At 43.2% G+C, this 19,732-nt stretch overlaps 1 protein-coding gene across 13 annotated transcripts in view; it reads left to right on the forward strand.

Moving 5' to 3' along the window:
• The window catches only part of LOC144668247 (A-kinase anchor protein 13-like), a 385,814-nt gene that overhangs the window by 310,724 nt on the left and 55,358 nt on the right, over positions 1-19,732 (forward strand). For all 13 annotated transcript variants that reach the window (XM_078530039.1, XM_078530037.1, XM_078530033.1 and 10 more), the window contains one exon: positions 6-156. In XM_078530039.1, coding sequence (XP_078386165.1) covers positions 6-156 — 151 coding nt within the window. The remainder of the gene's footprint in view (positions 1-5; positions 157-19,732) is intronic.

Genomic DNA, 19,732 nt, shown 5'->3' on the forward strand with positions numbered 1-19,732 from the left:
TTTAGGAGAAAGAGAAAACAAAAGAGAAGGAGGTAAAGGACAAGGACAAGAAAACTGTAAACGGACACGTTTTTACTACAATCATAGCATATCGTGCTCCGCAATGTCACCAGTGTAACAAAGCTGTTGCCAGCCGAGAGGCGTACCTCTGTACCAGTAAGTACCTGGGTTGCAGTTTGAGTCTTAGTGTAAGTAATTAATCTAATTTGTACTTGGTGATATCATCATTTCCATGACCTGTTTCCAAGTCCCCGTGCTGACGGCATCACATTTTAGTGACGTCACCTCAACATTGCTTGAAGTCAAGCAAGCCCTCTGGACCCGTGCAGTTAATTTTCAACAATGTGATTTCAACCCTAAAGATGCTTGGAAGGCTGAATATTACTTCTTGTGAACTCTAAACCTGAAAGACCTTACGTAGAACATCCCCGGCTCCAATCTCCATGGTTGATGTGGATACTTGATGCACAAATGAAATATTTAAAAAATCTCCAGTGTGCAACTATGGTCTCAGAACAGACCCTGGGAACATGTAATAACTCAACAACTGATTCTCAAATACAAAGGAGGTGTCACAGCAATACACTTCACTGCCCCTGTCCCAATTATCTGCCTTACCCAACTGAATGTAAAATTATAGTTGTTGCTCTGCATCTACATCAGCCATAAGAAAGAAGACAACTCTACAGTCAATAGAAATGCAGTTGTGTTTCATTTTCATACAGGCTCCATGGGTACCATCGTACATGGTTGAGTCTTAAGATTGAATTTCAAATTTCTCTTCCTTTCTTTCAAATCCCTCCATATCATACCCCCACCCCCACCCCTTGTCTGCAAGCCCCTTCAGTCCTACAGCCCTCCAAGATCTCTGCACTCCTCTAATTCTGGTCTCGTGAGCAAGCCTGATTTTAATTGCTCCGCCATTGTCGGCCGTGCTTTCAGCTGCCTAGGCCCTGAACTCTGGAATTCCCTCCTGAAACCTCTCCACCTTTCTATCCTCCTCTACAATGCTGCTCAAAACCTGCCTCTTTGACCAAGCTTTTGATCACCTGTCCTAATAACTCATTGGGTGTCAGATTTTATTTGATAACACTCCTGTGAAGAGCCTTGGGATGTTTGACAGTGTTATGGTCACTACGTAAACATAAGTTGTTGTTGTAAAGGGAAGAGAGCAGGAAATAAAAGTGATGGGGGTGAGAGTCAGGTTTGCATCTATCATTGAGTATTCCCAACAACTATACAGAACTCTCTGATTCTCCATGTACATGTGTACAAGTATTGTGTATTGTGCATTATACATGTCTGTTGAACTGTAACCCAAGAGTGTAAATGTTCTGTGTGGCACAGTACACTGCTCTTATTCATTTTTTAGGCATTTTTACTAAAATTAACTTTTAATGTAAGATGTAAATAGAGGATAAGTGTGAGAACACATGAAATCTCATTTTATTTTCCACACATGGTTCTGACTATAACCGAGGCATAAATTGGTGACTGTTCAGTTCAACCCAGCTGAAACAGATTTAGTCTTGGGGATATTGTGACTTTTAATAAAGCTGGTGTCATTGGCTACCAGTTCTGCTCTTTTTGGGCATATGTAGTAATTGTATTATATAGGCGTGATATGTTAACCCCTCTCCCCACCACTTTTTGAATAAGGTGCATAGAGTATATCCTGTGTCACTGGACTATATGTACAAGGAGTATTTTATAGCCTCTCCTTCCCGACATATACAATAAGTATTTCATACCCTTCCGTCATCGATGTACGCTGCATGATCTGTGCCCCTCTCCTGTATTTATACTGCACAGGTGGGGGGGCATTTTAGAACCTCCCATCCCCCATGCTGCAGCTATAAGGTTCTGAGGGAGCTTGACAGGATGGATGCTGAGAAGATGATTCCCCTTGTAGGGGGATCTAGAACTAAGGGGCACAGTTTCAGAAAAAGAGGTCTCCCATTTAAGACGGAGATGAGGAGGAATTCCTTCTCTGAGGTTTGTTAATCTTTGGAGTTTTGTAACCCAGAGAGCAAAGGAGGCTGGGCCATTGAATCTATTCAAGGCTAAGTTAGACAGATTTTTGATTTACAAGAGAGCTGAGCATCATGTGGGGGGCGTGGGCAGGCAGAAAAGTGGAATTGAGGCCATGATCAGATCAGCCTTGAACTTATTGAATGGCGGAACAAGCTTGAGGTTAACCTATTCCTGTCCCTATTTCTTATTGTTTTTAATATTGTCTCTTGTGTATTCAATGTTTATACTTTAATTTCTGAATGTGTTCCCTTGTTTATTCTTGTTTTTTGATCATAGTTTCTGTAGTTTTTCAGGCAAAGTCAACAGTTCATTTTACGTTATTTAACAATAGCTGCCTTGCATTATTGTGGCACTGACCATGTTTCACAAGCTAGTAGCTGATTGGACATGCTTTCTGTGACATGTGGGAAAGGAAGTTCGGGGATTAGGATATGTTGATGTCCTATACACTTGCAAAGCTCAGGGACAGTGGTGCTACTCTGAGCGCATGAGTGAGCTGAATTCTTAACATTGACAGTACAGCCATTTTCACTGCTGCTGCTTGCAACCTCTGAGCAGGATTAAGCAAATAAGCTTTGTGCAGAGACCTTTCTTATGGTCTGTTATAGAGCAATAATCAAGAGAGAGATGAGGATAATATAGACACTAAACAGATATGCTTATGACAGAATAGTACAATGAGAATCAGGAAGGAGCCAATTAAAGAGCTGAAAGATGAGGTTTATGCAAGAGACAGAGTTAAATGGAACAGTATGTTTTCATGTTTTACATACATTCTCTTTATTTCCCCCTCCTTCTAGCTTGTGGTTTTAGTTTCCTACTTATATGCCTGTGTCACTTACAATTTGTCATAACAAAGTCGAATACTTTAAAGGAGCAGCAAATTGCAAAAAATAGGTTTGTGAACGAATTACAAAAATACAAAATGTCCTTGCCAGCCTCCTGTTCTCCAACTTCCAAATTGGTGGTCCAACTTTCAGCCAATACACTGCTGCACTCTTGTTCTTCTCTTCCTAAAAGCTCTGTCTTGCTCTATCTCGTCCCACATTAACACCTTTCTCTTATACCACGTTGGTGGTCATCACCCATAAACTGTTCCCTCGCCTTCAATTTGGTGTCCCTTTATTCCCTTCTTCCCACCAAACCTCCCCCCCCAGCCATTTGAGAGACACTGAATATTTTGCAATCTTCACTGTGGCTGTTGTCATACAATTGTTTCCACAAAAAAAGACTTGCATTTATGTAGAGCCTTTTATGACCAAAGGACATCCCAAGGAGCTTACAGCCAATTAAGTACTTTTCAAGTCATCCTTGTGATGTAGGAAGTACAGCAATTTGTACAAGCAAAGCTCCCACAAAAAACAGTGATAATGACCTGAAATTCTGTTTTCGAGATGTTAATTAAAGGATAAATATTGGCCAGGGTACCGGGATTAACTCCCATACTTTTCAAAACAATGCCATGGGATCTAATTTGTGAGGGCAGATGGGGCCACAGTTTAACATCTCATCTAAAAGATAACGCCTCCAGCAATGAAAAGCATTACAAACAGTGTCTCAAATCTGGCTGTCCAAAAACTGGAGTTGTCTGGAAACCAAACATTGTTAGAATGTGCCGTGCATCAATTTTAATTGAGTAAAATAAAGCAAAAAAATAACTTAGCCGGACAATTCGTCTGGGTGCTGCATTGGCGTGGTGTGGCGCCTGACTAGTTATCCCATTTGCTACTTCCTGCACTCCGAGTGACCTATGACCCCAGCTTGACCTGGACTGCCCATGGCCCGAACTGCCTGACCCCGCAATCCGGCAAGATCTGAAGTCCGCCGCGGCCTCAGTCCTGCAGTTGCCAGTTTTGAGGCCTGTATGATGACCTTGTAACTGAAATTAGCATTATTTTATAGCCAAAGTCTGATTGTCAGATGGTCACTTAGGTTCAGTGTCAAGTTCAGACTGTGCAATTAAATGATGGTGTGCTATCCTCCCATTTCCCCGATTGCCCTCCGTGCTGATTGTGCATTGAAGGATTAATGATTGTGGCCTGATCAACGATTCAATTATGTGGATTTGGTGGGACCCACATATTCGAAATGAAAACTGCCCAACAACCAAATCCAAAAACGTCTTTGTAAACTTACATAACCAGGCTAAAATGAGAGAAGGATACAGAGAGGGACTTCATTGAGGTATATGAGTAGTGATCCATATAGAGACAGTAAACATGGAACTGTGCAAGTTAAACTGCAACTAAACAAAAGGCACTGACTAAAATTAGGGAAGGGCAAATTTCAGATGTTGTTCTGAAATTTTGGGGCGATCAACGCTCTGAATGAATAACGGGAGTTGAGGCCAAAATTTCCTTGGCATTATTTGAGAGCCCATTGGTGTGATGACAGTGTAGGATTTTTCCAGACAAATGAGTTAAGATAAGTGGAATGAACTTTCTAACCTGTGCTGAGCTTGTGAATTAAAAATTGAGAAGAGAGCCACAGTTGTCATTAGAGGTACAGTGTCAAAACCCTAGGACAAAGCTACTGTTGCTGTATAATACTCTCTAGGTGATGCTCTTAGCTGCTATTTTTCACTCCGGTTTGGTTTATTTAATTAACCCCCATTATTCCTTTATGCTGAGAGCTTTCTTCAGGTTGCTTATGTTGGTTGGTTTTGATTTTTGGGGAAAAGTGAAATGCAGTCCTCACAGGTAAGGTGGATGAATCCTGGGAGTCTCCTTTTGTAAGGGCCATGGGTGACATACAGCAGTGTGTGGTTTTTGTGGCAATGTCCCTAGCTTGAAACCTGATTGTGAAATGTACATGGGGTAATTCAGTTCCTCTTTCATATGGCATACACGTGTCTCTGATTTTGTCTGAGGCTTTGTGAACACAGAACTGTTGAAGAGTCATATGGACTCGAAACGTTAACTGTGTTCCTCTCCGCAGATGCTGCCAGACCTGCTGAGTTTTTCCAGGTATTTTTATTTTTGTTTTGGATTTCCAGCATCCGCAGTTTTTTGCTTTTACCTTCCAATCCCTTGTTCAAGTACATAAAGCACACAGTATTGCCTAAATTTTCTGCTCTTCATTAATTAATGGACCAATGCCCGCACCGCTTAGGGAGGCCCAATTTCCTTGAGCAACCCTGAAAGAGAAATTCAAAGACATTAGGCCTCTTATTAATATATGGGTGGGACAGTTACTGGGCTAGTAATCCAGAGGCCTGGACGACTGTTTCGGAGACATGAGTGCAAACCACGCTGTTAATTATGACAATTTGGTACTTTCATGATCATTAAAATCCACCTGGTTCACTAATATCCTTCAGGGGAGGATACCTGCTGTCCTTACCTGATCTGGCCTACGTGTGACTCTAGACCCACACCAGTGTAGTTGATTCTGAAATGGTCCAACAACCCACTCTTTTATAGGTGGCTCACCACCACCTGCTCAAGGGCAGTGAAAGATGGGCAGTAAATGCTGGCCTAGCCCAGTCCTGAGAATGAAATTTGAAAAAAAAAACAGACCACTGTTTTAGGCCCTTATCTCAGAGCAGTGCTGCCACTTGTTAATCTGCACACCAGCAAAAGACGATACCTTCGGAAGAGGAGAGGAAAAAATAATGTCAACGTGAAGGAACCAGGATGAAGATCTAATGAACGTTAGAGCATCATGTGTGCCTGTAATTGTCCCCATTAAAATTAAGCACGATTTCATTTTTTTTTTCCAAAGTGTATTTGTTTTGGTTGTTCTTTCACTACTTATGTAATTTGATGTTCTATGAAGCTCCTGACACATGCAGCCCCAATCACATGGGATATATTCAGTGCCCAAGCAGCAAGTGCCTTCTTTGTCTAATTCTCCACAGCAGCTGTTTAACCACAGACATCAAAGAGTTCAGGCTAGCTCAAGTTTCTGATCTTCTCGATGACTGTTATCTGCACTAAGTCTCAACCAGTATATATGATCCTAAACTGCACTCTCTGCTGCTTGGCATACAGATTACTGCTTGACTGCTACTCCCAGCACTACAGGTGCTAAATTTTTCGCCACAGGCCATTGGAATTCTCTTTAATCATATTTCCAATCCCTCTTCCCTTTCATCTTTTCCCATTTCCTACTCCGCATTGTCCTGTTCCATCTTGGAAAGCTTCCTGAGGCATTGTTCTGCCAGGAGGGCTTCTTGCTCTACACCTTTAGTTGCCTTACAGTCAAACTTTAGTGATGAGAATCTGGGGGGGTGGAGGGGGTGAGATGTCACCTGTCTTAGTGACCAAAAAAGGCATGCCTGTATGGAAGCAGAGGAGTTTTCTGTGTGTGTGTTTAATGTAAGGAAGGCCATGCCTAAGCTACCCATGCTGCTATCAGTTCAACCTCTCAACAGTTCTAATAGGAACCACCCTCACACTGGAGTTAAAGTTCAATTGAGTAAATAGAGTTGAGGTATAGATTTTGAGCCAGAATCTAATTGAATGGCTGAGCTTGAGACACTGGATGGCCTCCTCCTGTTCCTCGATCACTGGTCTTAATTTCGGTCACACTGCTCCTGGCCGGCAACATAAGAACATCATTAATCAAAGTCGATTTGATTAATCGACTTTAGTCCGAGTTCACTTCTACTGCACGATCGTTGTGGCGGAGGCGGGGGTGAGAAGAGATTATTATGATGAGGAATCAAAATTGAAAATTATTTTTAATGCAGGGAGAAAGCTGGGCTTGCCTGTTCACGTCATGAGTTTCCCTCTCTGATTTTTGTGTCTCTCCTCAGAAACCCCATTATGTAAGTTAAAGCAAACCTGGAGCTGCCGCACCAATACTGTCCCCCCCGACCCCCTGCCCCACAACCAGCTTTTAACCTCACTTAACCTTTCATCATCCATGTGCAGTGGTTGTTGAAAATTGGGTTTGGGGAGCTATGTTCAAAGTTTACTTGAGTTGAGTTGAACAGATAGTATACATTTTAAAAAGGAATATACTTTTGTATTTGTCTTGCGTTGGTTTCCCTGGATGTGACTTGTGAAACAAAAGTAAGGGCATAAACATGAAGTAATATTTTTCATAATAGGTAGTGATGCATATACTATTGAAAAGTTAACAGAGACATAGGGCTGAATTTTACATTGATCGGGCGGGCGTTGATCTGCCTTCAGGGAGCTTTCTCTCAGAGCTCGCCCATGCCCACGTTGACATCATCACCCACCCTCCTCCTGCCCCCGCCCCGGCAGCGCTGAGCTGTTCAGCTCACACTTCACGCTGGCTGGCCGTTAATTGGCCAGCCAGCGTGAAATCACGGTCGGGGGCTGATAGTGGTCGACGGTCCGTTTCCCGGCCAATCCTGGACCCATCGAACGCGCCCACCCACCGGGCCAGATGGGCGGGCTATAAAATTAATCCTGGTGTGTCAGGCTGGAATGTGAACTTTAGTTTTGTCTTGTGATTAGTGTTCTTAAGCTGAACACTGCTTAGCAATTCTAGACTTGCACTCAAAATATGGTGTTAGCTCCATTCGGGCCTGGATTTTGCCGCAAGGCATTTGACTTGTGTAGAGTTACCTAGAGACTTCTTGTAGATTTCGGTGGAGAATTGAAGTAATCGGGTATCTGATCCAATGTGGCATCCTCTACGGTGGGTCCGTGGTGTTGGTGAGAAGGCCAAGCGGCAGGGAGGCTCTTCAACCAGTCAGGTTTAAGAATCCTCCCTGGGGCATGCAGACTGCACAGCAAGTGTAAAAAAACAGGAAATATAAATGACATGTACATCATTACTCAGGAAGTGAAATAGAGACTGGGGCATACACATGGGATTAAGGGAGAGACAGAAAAGAGAAAAACTAAAATTAAGTATGCAGCACTAATTTTCTTGGAGAATGATACCCCACACTTGTAAAAATTAATTTTCAGGGCCAGAAAGGCTGTTCAGTAATTATCATTCCCCACACCATTAAAATCTGAAATCACCCTAACTTTTCATCGATCATCAGTACGAGACCAGTGGGGATTACCCTAAATTTACACCATTAGTGATTTGTGTGCAGATTTTGACAAAAACTGAAGTAACACCCGCTATGGAGCAGCAGGATGTTGCTGATGACAGCACCCATATTTCTACATTTAACTGTGAATGTGCAGACCCCAGAAATTGCGGTCAGTTTTAGCCTGATGATGAAAGCAAAACACTGCAGATGCTGAAAATCTGAATTAAAAACAAAAAATGCTGGAAAAACTCAGCAGGTCTGACAGCATCTGTGGAGAGAGAAACAGAGCTAACGTCTCGAGTCCGTATGACTTCTTGAGCGCTGAAGATGAGTCATACGGACTCGAGACGTTAGCTCTGTTTCTCTCTCCACAGATGCTGCCAGACCTGCTGAGTTTTTTTCCAGCATTTTTTTGTTCTCCATGTCAGTCTCACCCTCCCTGCCTGCCTCCCTATTATTCGTACAGCAAAACCCGGACCAATATTTGTGCACTCCCTTCAGCTTTTTGGACTGTGTGGGCTGACGGCAGTGTTTCCTGCTTGTAATTAGCAGCCCGCTTGTCTGATTGAGGGACGGTTTAAGAGACAGCCGTGTTAGTTGCTCGGAAACGCCTTGAGTTTTCTGGCCCCGTTCGCTGAGGGCAAGGTGGCGCCCCAGCCAGAAGCCCATTGACTTTGCAGCAGGACCGGAAGATCCCAGCGGCGGGCAGGCGCGGAAAACCCGCCGAGAAGCTCCTTTTTCCTGGCAATATTTCCAAGCTGACTTCCTGCTTTTTTTCTGAATTTGTTTCTTTTCTGCAGCCCCATTAACAACTTGGTTCAAAAGTTACGGGTTAGATAAGAAGATATCACAAAAACGTCAGTACAGTAAGACTCTCTACAAAAATCCAGCCTTGTAAACCACAAACAACAAAGCCAAAAGCATCTTGTTCCCTGATCCGGTCAGGTCCATGCACTGTATAAATGTGTCTCAGATGACCATCCATCCCAGTTGTGAACCAGACGGCAGAGTTGCAGGAATGGGTGCCCAGTAATTCCAATTGAATACCAGACACAACAGTTTGGCTTTTAATATTGCTGCCTTTTCTCAAAGGGTGCATATGTAAGCAGACTCACTTTTCTAAGTTGCAGAGAATATTTTTCACGATGTGCCCACCCAAACCTGGATTTAGTCAACATCTTATCCTGGTCAGGTTTCAAAGGAGAAAAGTTAGCAGAAAATTGGAATAATTTATATATTTTCATTAAGGTTTGTTAAACAGAGCATCAAATTCCATCATTATGTTGGAAGTTTAAGGGTCCGATAATTGGGTGACGGTTCAGAACGTTACTAAACATGGTAGAATTACCATGACTCAAGTCCAGAATTCGTATTCATGCTGCTTAGTGTTACAGCATCACTTGAAGTTCCATATTATCTGTGTTTAGTCTGCACAACAGTAATTCTGAGTAGGAGTGGGAGGCTGTGCACTGTGTTTTGTTTCAAAGTCTTGAATTAAGTTTTTATGTATAATGTGTGTGTATCTGTGGAGTGTGAACTTTCTGTGCCTGAGCAGCCATGTTTTTGAAGAGAAGGTTTTCTGTGATGAGGCCCCATGTTTCTGGGCATCACAGGTTGAAGAGAGTTAGAAAGGTGGTGAGATAAAGTAAGCAGCATCAATTTCAGGATTCAGAAAGCTGCAGATTGTGGAAGGAAGGGAAGACCCAGGGAGAGACGGAGCAAATTGCTGGAAAAGAATATGTTCGGCTAGTTAATGAATATTGCTCTTGCCACCATGAACATGCAGGGCAGAAATATTTGCAGCTCAGGAGCAAGAGAGGAAAGTCTAGAGAAACAAAGACAATCGCACTACTAACTACAGAGAGAGACAAGAAAAGTTGTGACTGAGGTAGAGAGAAGTAGGAGGTTGGGCTTTTTTTTACCAAAAAGTGCTACTTTCCTGATTAGACATGACTTTTGGTACAGTAATTCATAATTGGCTGTCAGGCTGTTTCATGTTTGAAAATCCTGACCAATTCTATCAGTCATTTCAAGACACCTACAATTTTGTTCCCTCTAGACTCAGTGCACAGAATTTTTTTTTTTTACTTCTGTTTATAGTGGTCCAAATTTGTTTTTACATTTGTAACTATCGAGTTGAGTCATGTCAGTTTAGCTCAGTTGATAGGACTCTTGCCTCGGAGTTTGAATGTTGTGATTTAGAGCCCTACTGCAATCTACACTGACGACATCTCACCCAAGGTGCTATTCTCCAGGTGAGACATTGGGAAAACTGCCTCCTCCCCCCCAAGTTGTGGGGGGAGGAAGTGCAGGAGCGGGCGTCGGCAGGCGCGCCTCCAATCGGCGCCCCTGAATGGGGGCGTGCCGCCATTTTACGTGGGCGGGCCAATTAAGGCCCACCCAACATGATGTCCACCAGGAAGTGCTATGCGCTCCCTGTGCGGACTGTGGGGGAGGGGATTCCCTCAACTGAGAGTGCGCTGTTTCATGCATGTGCACGAAAGAGCGCACTGATCTCCCTGAGGCTAAGTGCTGCCTCAGGGAGATCGGCTCCAAATTGAAAATTGTAAAACAAGTGATAGCAAGATTTCCCTGACATGTCCCCTCATGTGACACTGCCACATGAGTTGGGACATGTCCATAACTTTTATTGAAATCTTAATTAAATATTTTAAAACCCTTATGAAACCCCATCCCGCTGCTTTTTCTTAAGCCCGCCAGGGCTCCCAGCCTACCTGCCAACCTTAAGGTTGGACGGGCAGGTCCATTAATGATAATTACTTTTACAATGGCCTCAATAGGCCGTTGACAGGTCGGCTTGTGCGCAGCTGATTCAGCGGCACCCCCGCCAACCTGAAAATGGAAATGACGCGGGGTGACATCGGGAGTTCCATCCGACGTCATCCCCGCGTCATTTTACGCGTCGGCAAGTGGGCCCCGATCCTGCTCGCCGACCGGAAGCTCCTGCCCATTAAATTAATGCACAGTCTGTTGGTTCAGGGCGTTGTGAAAGGTTCCTTGGCATTATTCGAAAAGCAGTAGGGAGTTCTCTTTCAAGTAACACCATCTGATTGTTGTTTGTGGGACATTTATTTTTTCTTTTTCCTTTATTCTTTCATGGTATGTGGCCGTCTCCGGCAAGGCCAGCATTTGTTGCGCTTCCCTAATTGCCCTTGAACTGTGTGGCTTGCTAGGCCATTTCAGAGGGCAGTTAAGAGCCAACTACGTGGCTATGGGTCTGGAGTCACATGTAGACTAGACCAGCGAAAGATGGCAGATTTCCTTCCCTAAAGGACCTTAGTGAACCAGATGGGTTTTTAGGGCAATTGATAGTTTCATGGTCACCATTACTGAGATTAGCTTTCAGTTCTAGATTCTTTATTAATTGAATTCAAATTCCACTATCTGCCGTGGTGAGATTTGAACCTCTGTCCCCAGATCATTAGTCTGGTCCTCTGGATGACTGGTCCAGTGACACTACCATGAGGGAGATGCTAATGCTCTGGGGACATGGGCTCAAATTTCACCGTGGCGGCCGTTGGAATTTGAATTCAATTAATAACCTGGAATATAAAGCTAGTCTCAGAAATGGTGACCATGAAGCTATCATGGGTTGTTGTAAAGACCCATCTGGGTCATTGATAACCTTTAGGGAAGGAAATCTGCCATCCTCACCCTGTCTGGCCTACGTGACTCCAGACCCACAGCCATGCAGTTGACGCTTAACTGCCCTATGAAATGGCCTAGCATAGCTATTCAGTTCAAAGGGCATTTAGGGATGGGCAATAAATGCTGACCTTGCCAGTGGTGCCCACATCCCATGAAAGAATAAAGAAAAATCACTATGCTGCTGTCTCCCCTGCTAATGGCAAGAAAGGCCTGCGGATCTGTGGCAGCCAATGTGAAACTTTTGAGATGGTTTGATGACAAAATCAGGTACTTTTATTATTTATCTTTTATATTTTAATTATATTTACAAACAACATAAAAGCTGATGATTTGCAATCGGGACGTTACCAAATTCCTATTCTATGCATTATAATAACTGCGACACGTGGGGCAGAATTTTGCCCTTGGTCGGCAGGGGCAGTCGGGAAGCTGACCGCCGCCCGCGATCGGCACCGCATCGCGATTTCACGCTGGGTGGGCCAATTAAGGCCCGCCCAGTGTGAAATGCAAGCAGCAGCGCTGAGCGCTGCCTGGGTGGTGGGGAGGGAGGGCGAGCGGGCCGAGTGTGAACTTTGTGCAGGTGAGCGCATCATAATCTCCCTGAGGCACAGGAGCTGCCTCAGGGAGATGTGAAATAAATAAATAAATAAAATGCAATGAAACATGTTCCCGGCCCTAGGGCTGTACGGATTCGAAACGTCAACTCTGTTTCTCTCTCCACAGACGCTGTCAGACCTGCTGAGCTTTTCCAGCATTTTCTGTTTAGCACTTAACCACTAATGAATTACTTTTGCAGCGCAGTTACTGTTGTTGTTTAGGTAAATGCAGTGGTCTGCTTACGCATAGCATAAACCACAATGGATAGCTGGTTAACCCATATTGATTGAGGGAGGAGTGTTGCCCAAGACACCAGAACCACCTCCAATCCTTTCAGTAATATGAGAACTTTTACATTCCTCTTGTGCTTGGTGGAAGTGTTGATTTAAATGCCGGGGCTGCTGCTTTTCATGTGCGTGGTCTGTTGTCAGCTGGCTTGCATGGAGATGAGGATGTGCATTCTGCAGTAGATCAGTGCTGTGGGGTGGAAATAGAAATGGCAGGAAGCACAAGAGGATGAGTGATTAGTTATTTGCAACATTGTGCTTTAAATGGAGAAGTTACCTAGTTCCTTGTTAAAATCAAGTTTGCCTAAAAGGGCGAGCACTGCTGCTTCCCATAAAAGTTTCAGTATCTGATAGTTCAGCTCAGTTTTTCTTTGTACTGTTTTTGTGTGACACTTGGCTCAATGGAGTGTGAACAATCATGTTATTGTAGAATGGACATTTTTCCATTTTGGGCACTGAGCGCCATCAGGTCATGCGTCACAAGGTTCAAAGGCAGAGTAAAGCTCTATCAACTTTGTCACAGTCTCAGAAGAGTGCCCTCCGCCAGTGTAGTATTATTTTTTCCCATTTCCCACACTAGAAATTCACGCAGCCAAATTAGGGGCAGCTTGATGCACCGGCCAGGTCCCCCCTGTTGAGTTGTTTTAAAACTGACCAAATTCAAAAAAAAAAAATAATAATTTCAGTTAGTAGGCAAAGGAAACTTTTCTTTCCATTCATCTGAACTGATTTAGAACCCGTGGCACTGAGGTGAAAGGACCATGCCTGACCCATTGCACTACCCAGTCTCTCAGCTTCAGGTCTGTTTCTTTGGTGACTACAGTCTGTTACTTAGAATTCTTACAACATGGAAGTTTTGCCCAACCAGTCTGTCAGTGTTTACTCACCACACGAGCAAATAGTTCTAATCATGTTTACCCACCCTGTTCCTGTATTCCCTCAGCCCCTTTTTTCCTTCATCCAACGGTCCAGTTTAATCTTGAATGTTGACATAGTTTCTGCCTCAGCCAGTAACCCTGGGTGTGAATTCCACATCCTCAAATTGCCGTGGGTAAAGACGTTTCTCATACTCCTCTTGCTAAACCTGTTGTATTTAATTTCGTATCCATGACTCTTCAGCACCTGGAAACAGCCTGCTTCTATACGGTTTGTCCTATCCTTTCGTCATCTGAAACACTTAATCCGGCAATCTGCATTGCTCTAACGAGAACTAATGTTCTAACGAAAAGAGAGCCAATTTCTCAAGGCTTTCTTCTGTTTATTCTCATAAGAGGCAGCATCCCAGCTGATCTGCATTGCAACACGGCTAAAGCCTCTATATCTTTCCAATGGTATGGATCCCAATACTGCGCATGGTATTCAAATGAGGTTTTAAGGATTTCTATGATGTCATTTATATAAAATTATACAGATATTCGACGTAATGGCCTTAAGGGGAAGCGCCCATTTTCTGCAAAAATAAAGATTACTACATTGATTTCATCGGATCCACGTCAGTACAGCTGTTTTGAAAGCTCTGGACAGATTGTACTTTTGCACTCCTTTTGGCCTCAAGCCTGCAAGAAAACTAATTGTGAAAATACAATGTGAGCTGTGGCCTTTTCAAGTAAACCTGCTATGAAATGCGAGCACAAGAGATAACCTACGTACATGACTGGGATGGTACCTCTTATGAGGATAAACAGAAGAAAGCCTTGAGAAATAGGTTCTGTTTAAGTTAGAACAACAGTGGCGAAAGGAGATGACCATTAACTGCTCTTCTATTGCTGCACAGAAAACACATGGATCTCCCCATGGCAGTCCTAGTAAATCCAGCCAGTTTCCTTTCTGGTTTCCTTTCCCACATGATGGGAGCTGATGGTACAATCGTACCACTTAATCCGATCCAAAAGCAGCTAATGTGTCCTGGGTTGGAGTGGGGAATGTGGAGAAGATGAGGTTTTGAAGGTTTTGTGCCAGATGAATAATCTGTGGAGCACTTCACAATAACACAAACCGGGCCAGAGCGATTGAGGGAGGCGGAGAGGATGGTAGGTGCCAGAGCAATTAAGAGCAAGACAGATTGCCTGCCATGGGAATGATTTTGTTTAAAAAGCTTAGTTGAATCAAGAAGCTGGAAAGTGTACACTTTATGAAAAAAAAATTGCACGCGAGAGAACATTTTAAAAAAAAAATGACTCATCAAGTGTGGGATGTGAGCAAAATGAAAAATATCAACTAAAGACTTGCAGACCTTTTCTAACACTTGAACTGGCACAGTTTTGCTGCAAAACACCTATATGACCAGAGGTTTTTTTTAATGGATTTCATTCTGACTCAGCTTGCAATGTTTGAGCCTCTGCCTGTGATGTTAGAGTTTCCTGCTGAATAGCCTGTAAAATTAATAGTGTGAAGCAGGACAGGCTATATATGCTCAAAGTCATCATTTTACATCATTTACACTATGGAAAATCCAGATACACTTGGCACAATATGTGAATCCCACACTTGTGATTTTGAATAGTCTCCTATAAGCTGAGTTCAGCTGCTGTTCTGTAGTCGTGGGGTCCAGTGATTTACAGGTGCAAGATTATAGCCTGTGCTACAAAAGGTGGCAGCATACCCCCTCAAAATTGCAGGCGCAACAGTTAGACTTTGCTTCATTTCACTTTGATGGATTAGTTTTATATACAGATGCAGAGTGGCAAAATAAACAAATGAGAGTCTGATCAACTTTGTTCCATGACTGTAGGCACTTTTCCTTTTAGTTTTGCTAAGGATATATTCTGATTTTCCACATTAGATCGTCTTTATATTGTTTTCTCTGTTAAAAGAATTCTTGGCTTTACATAGCCCATTTTCTCTCTTGGAAATATCTCAAGCTAGTTTCACATATAAGGAATGATTTTAAATGCTCTGATTACTGTTACCTTTGACAAGTGCAGAACCATTTTGCATGCAGATTCCCCCGAAATACACCGAAATAAATGGCCAGTTGAGTTGTTCTGGGTATTGGTTAGGGGAGGAATGTTGGCTAGGACACTGGGAGAGCCCTTAGCTCCTCTTCCTATTGTGCCATGGGATCCTTAAAATCCACTTAAACATATGGAATGGGCAGACAATGCCACCATTTTAATATCTAAACCAAAGCAATGCATCTGAAACAAAACTCTGCACAAATGTCTGCCAAAATTTAAAATGATTTCCTTTGAGATTGACTGAAATTATTGATTTCAGTCAGGTTGTTACAGGGTTCCCTTTACTGTGAAGGAAAATTTTGGGAGTATTTTTTTAAAATGCTGTAGGATACTCTATTCAAACTCCTCCTCCGGTGCCTATGGGAAGAGATCTATTTGCTGCCTTCAGAATGAAAGTGGCCAATAGAGAGCACATTCTCCTTCCTTCCTTTGCTGCATTGCTGACGGGTAAAAGCCCAAAGCAGCCACCGAGTGTCATTGTTCATTTTAATAGCATCGCAAATTTGAGTCAACCTAGGAACCATCCAAATCTGCCCAAGGCCAAGGAAATATGCTGAAGGAAACTCAAACCCATTGACTTGTTAGATCACTGTTTGAATCCTGCGGCACCTCCTGACTCAAGTTGCAACAATCTCGACTTTTCCAGTCTTTCCGTGTGATTGAAGTCCCCCTTCCCTGGTCCCATTCCAGTAAATCTCCTCTGCACCTCTCCAAGGCCTTGACATCCTTCCTCAAGCGTGCTGCCCAGAATTGGACTCAATGCTCCACCCGAGACCTAACCAGGATTTATAAAGGTTTAGCAGAGCTTCCTTGCTTTTGTATTTTATGCTTCAATTTATAAAGCCAAATCACCCGTTTTTTTAACAGCCTTCTCAACTTGTCCTGACACCTTCAAAGATTTCCGTATTTGATTCCCCAAGCCTTCCTATTCCTGCAACCCCTAGAATGGTGTATTTAATTTATATTGCCCCTCCTCATTCTTTCTCCCTTAATGATGAAATCTATATGGAGTGGAAAATCCCTTATTATTGCAGCTTCTGTAAAGTTTCCTTTTTCCATCTGAACCTTATACTGTTGGCAGTTCGTGGAGTATGAAAAGCTGCTCGCCTATTTTCTGATTCCGCAGGGCAGTCGTTAAAAAGGGAAACTGCAGTGACAGCATAAGTACCAGAAAAATAAGAGCTGGTTATTTTTTCCATATTATTATGATTATTCCAGTATTTTTTTTTCCCTGATTCCTGACAATCAGCTGCGACTTGTCTAGGAATTGTACTTAAAATTTCCACTACTCTCTTGCTGCCCATTCTCCATCGATCGCCATGCTGTACGTCTCCTCGAAGAACAATTTTCAGGGTTTTGTTTTTGCAATGATGTAGATGTGCTGTAGAATCATCGAAAGATGTAACACAGCAGGTGGCAATTCGGCCCATCCTGCCCTGGCTCTCTGGTAGAGCTATCCAATTAGTCCTATCTCAATAGCCCAACAAATGCTTCCTTTTCAAATATTTGTTCAATTCCTTTTTGAAAGTTACTATTGAATCTGCTTCCCCCAAAGCTTGACCATGTCAAAAATATGAACAAAAAGCACAAAATAGGTCAGGATAGTTTTCGTTCCATTTCTCATGGCACAATGTTATTTAAAAGTTTTAAGTTAGCTGCAAAAGAAGCATCAGGGAACTTTGCAGTGTTTATTTGTTTGGTTGTTGAGGAGTCTATTGTCCTTTGAAAGTTGTTGACAGGGTGTCAGGGGAACAAGCAAACAAAGTGCAAAGCACTTTCAAACGTGGTTCCCTAGTCGGCATCTTGTCCACACCCCCACCCCAATGTAAATTCCACTTCATCAAAAGCTCTGCTGCCTATATTCCATCCTGCCTCACTTGCCCATGGCCGCAACATTGCACCCCCAGCGCTCTCCCCCCCCCCCCCCCCCCCCCCCCCGCCCCCCCCCCCACACCCCAATGCCTCGCATTTAAAATGCTCATCCTTGCTTTTAAATTCTTTAAGGCCTGGTCCCTTCCTCTGTCTGTAGCTCGCTCCAGTCCTATGACGCCTCCTCTCAGACCCCCGTTCGTCTAACTCTGCTCTTTTGCCCTATGCCATTTGCACACCAGGCTCCATCCTCTGGAATTCTGCCCCTAGGTGCCTCCAGTTCTGCACCTCCTTCACCTTATGGGCCTCCTTAGAACCCCCAGCTCCATGATCAGCTTTTAGTAATCTCTCCTAATAGCTCTTTCAATGGCTCAGCAATAATTTTGTTCTTTAAAGCTCTGCGACGTGCCTTAAGATGATTTTTCCTTCTCCATTAAAGGCACGATATAGTTGCAAGTGGTTGTCTCCCAGTGTTTCCTTCGCAGTACACCCATCTGTCTTTATTGGACCTTGTTGAATAGATTAGAGGCCTACATGTTGCGTCTGATAGCAGCTCTAAGAGCCCATGAGAGTTTCCCCTGACTGGAAAGTCTAGAACTAAAGGCCACAGTCTCAGGATAAGGGCTGGGTCAATTAGGACAGAGATGAGAAATCTCTTCAGTAAAAGGGTTGTGAATCTTTGGGATAGAGAATAGAGAGCTCCAGAGGACTGTGGATGCTTGGAACTTGGATATATTTGAGACAAAGATCTATAGATTTTTGGATGATAAAGGATTTGAGGGGTATGGTGACAGGGTGGGAAATTGGAATTGAGGCAGAAGATTAGCCATGATTTCATTGAATGGCAGAGCAGGCCTGAAGGGTCGTGTAGTCCACTACTACTTCTTATGTTCCTAAAATCTGGTGATATTGACATCACCAGAGTTTCATCCCTTTATATTGTAGCATGACATTGATGCTGGATGTATCATGGTGGTGCGGCCAAGACAAATAATGTTCATCTCAGGACAACCAGTTGGTGAGGATATAGTGGAGCCAGTCTTTACTCAGTCTTACATTTATTTACAGAGTTAAACATTACAAGGATACACCACCTAATTCAACCACACCACAGTATCAATGAGTGTCTCTTTACATGTGCTCAAGTGAAATCTCAGTTAACACCCACCACTCATGTACAATTAAATGCAATTGATATGCAGTTAACAAATAAGTGAGGCAAAGCCTTCATAACCTCCTTGATTTTTGACTATTAATTCCTCTGCAACCAGCACTCAGTAAACAAATTGCACCTATTTGGAAACCCAACTTGATCTATCAGTTGATCTATCACACATTCCCCTTCACATCCTTGTTCAGTTAGTTCGATCTAACCATCAACCATTCAGATCTCTAATCAAGGGAGATAAACTTTAGATAACCCAAAAATAAGTTGTAATTAAATTAACTTCTCCATGTGTGCGCTTGATAGTGAAATGGTAAATGCAGGGGAAATCCTCACTGTGCCAGTTTATTTTAGATGTCTTTCCTAGGCACAGTTTAAAAATGGTGCACAGGAGTCCAACTTTGCTGAAATAATGTAGTGAGGTTTGCTCAGTTTCACAATGTCCTTTTGATTGCACAAATCCGTCAGTACTGGCAGCATCTTAGGAAACTTTGCTATACATAGATGTTCATGCCTCTGTGGAGCCTTTGCACTGTGCAGGCCTTGGATTATTCCAGTGCTTGAACTGATGGAAAGCTCCCATTAGGATCGGTAGCATTTTATTTTGGATGTTTCCTTAATTGGCTCCTGTGTTTTGTAATACTGTCCATCCTACCGGATGAACAGGGGAAAATATATCCCCTTCCTCCTTGTTCATTTCAAGGAATGTTTCTGTGGGCACTGGCAGCCCCGCCACTATTTTCATGTGTTATCATTGGCAAGCTATTGGACTGCAAAGGGCAGCACAACTGAGATCAATTCTAATCTCTGACCCGACAGAAATCTTGTAAGCCCTTTGCAGCTGGAGTGACTGGGTAGGCACTTCTCCATGCTCTGACCTGGGGGAGTGGGTCCTGAGGAATATCATGCACATTGACGACTGCCCCAGCAGAATTTATTATAGGATCATAAGAAATAGGAGCAGGAGTAGGCCATTCAGCCCATTGAGCCTGCACCACCATTCAATAAGATCATGGCTGATCTGATTGTGGCCTTAGCTCTGCTTTCTTGCCTGTCCTCTTAACTCCCTTGTCTATCAAAAATCTGTCAACTCAGTTTTGAATATATTCAATGACCCAGCCTACACTGCTCACTAGGGAAAGAATTTCAAATACTAACCACCCTCTGAAAGAAGAAATTCCTCCTCACT

Source organism: Cetorhinus maximus, chromosome 26, assembly GCF_964194155.1.
Source record: "Cetorhinus maximus chromosome 26, sCetMax3.hap1.1, whole genome shotgun sequence".
Classification (NCBI taxonomy): domain Eukaryota; kingdom Metazoa; phylum Chordata; class Chondrichthyes; order Lamniformes; family Cetorhinidae; genus Cetorhinus; species Cetorhinus maximus.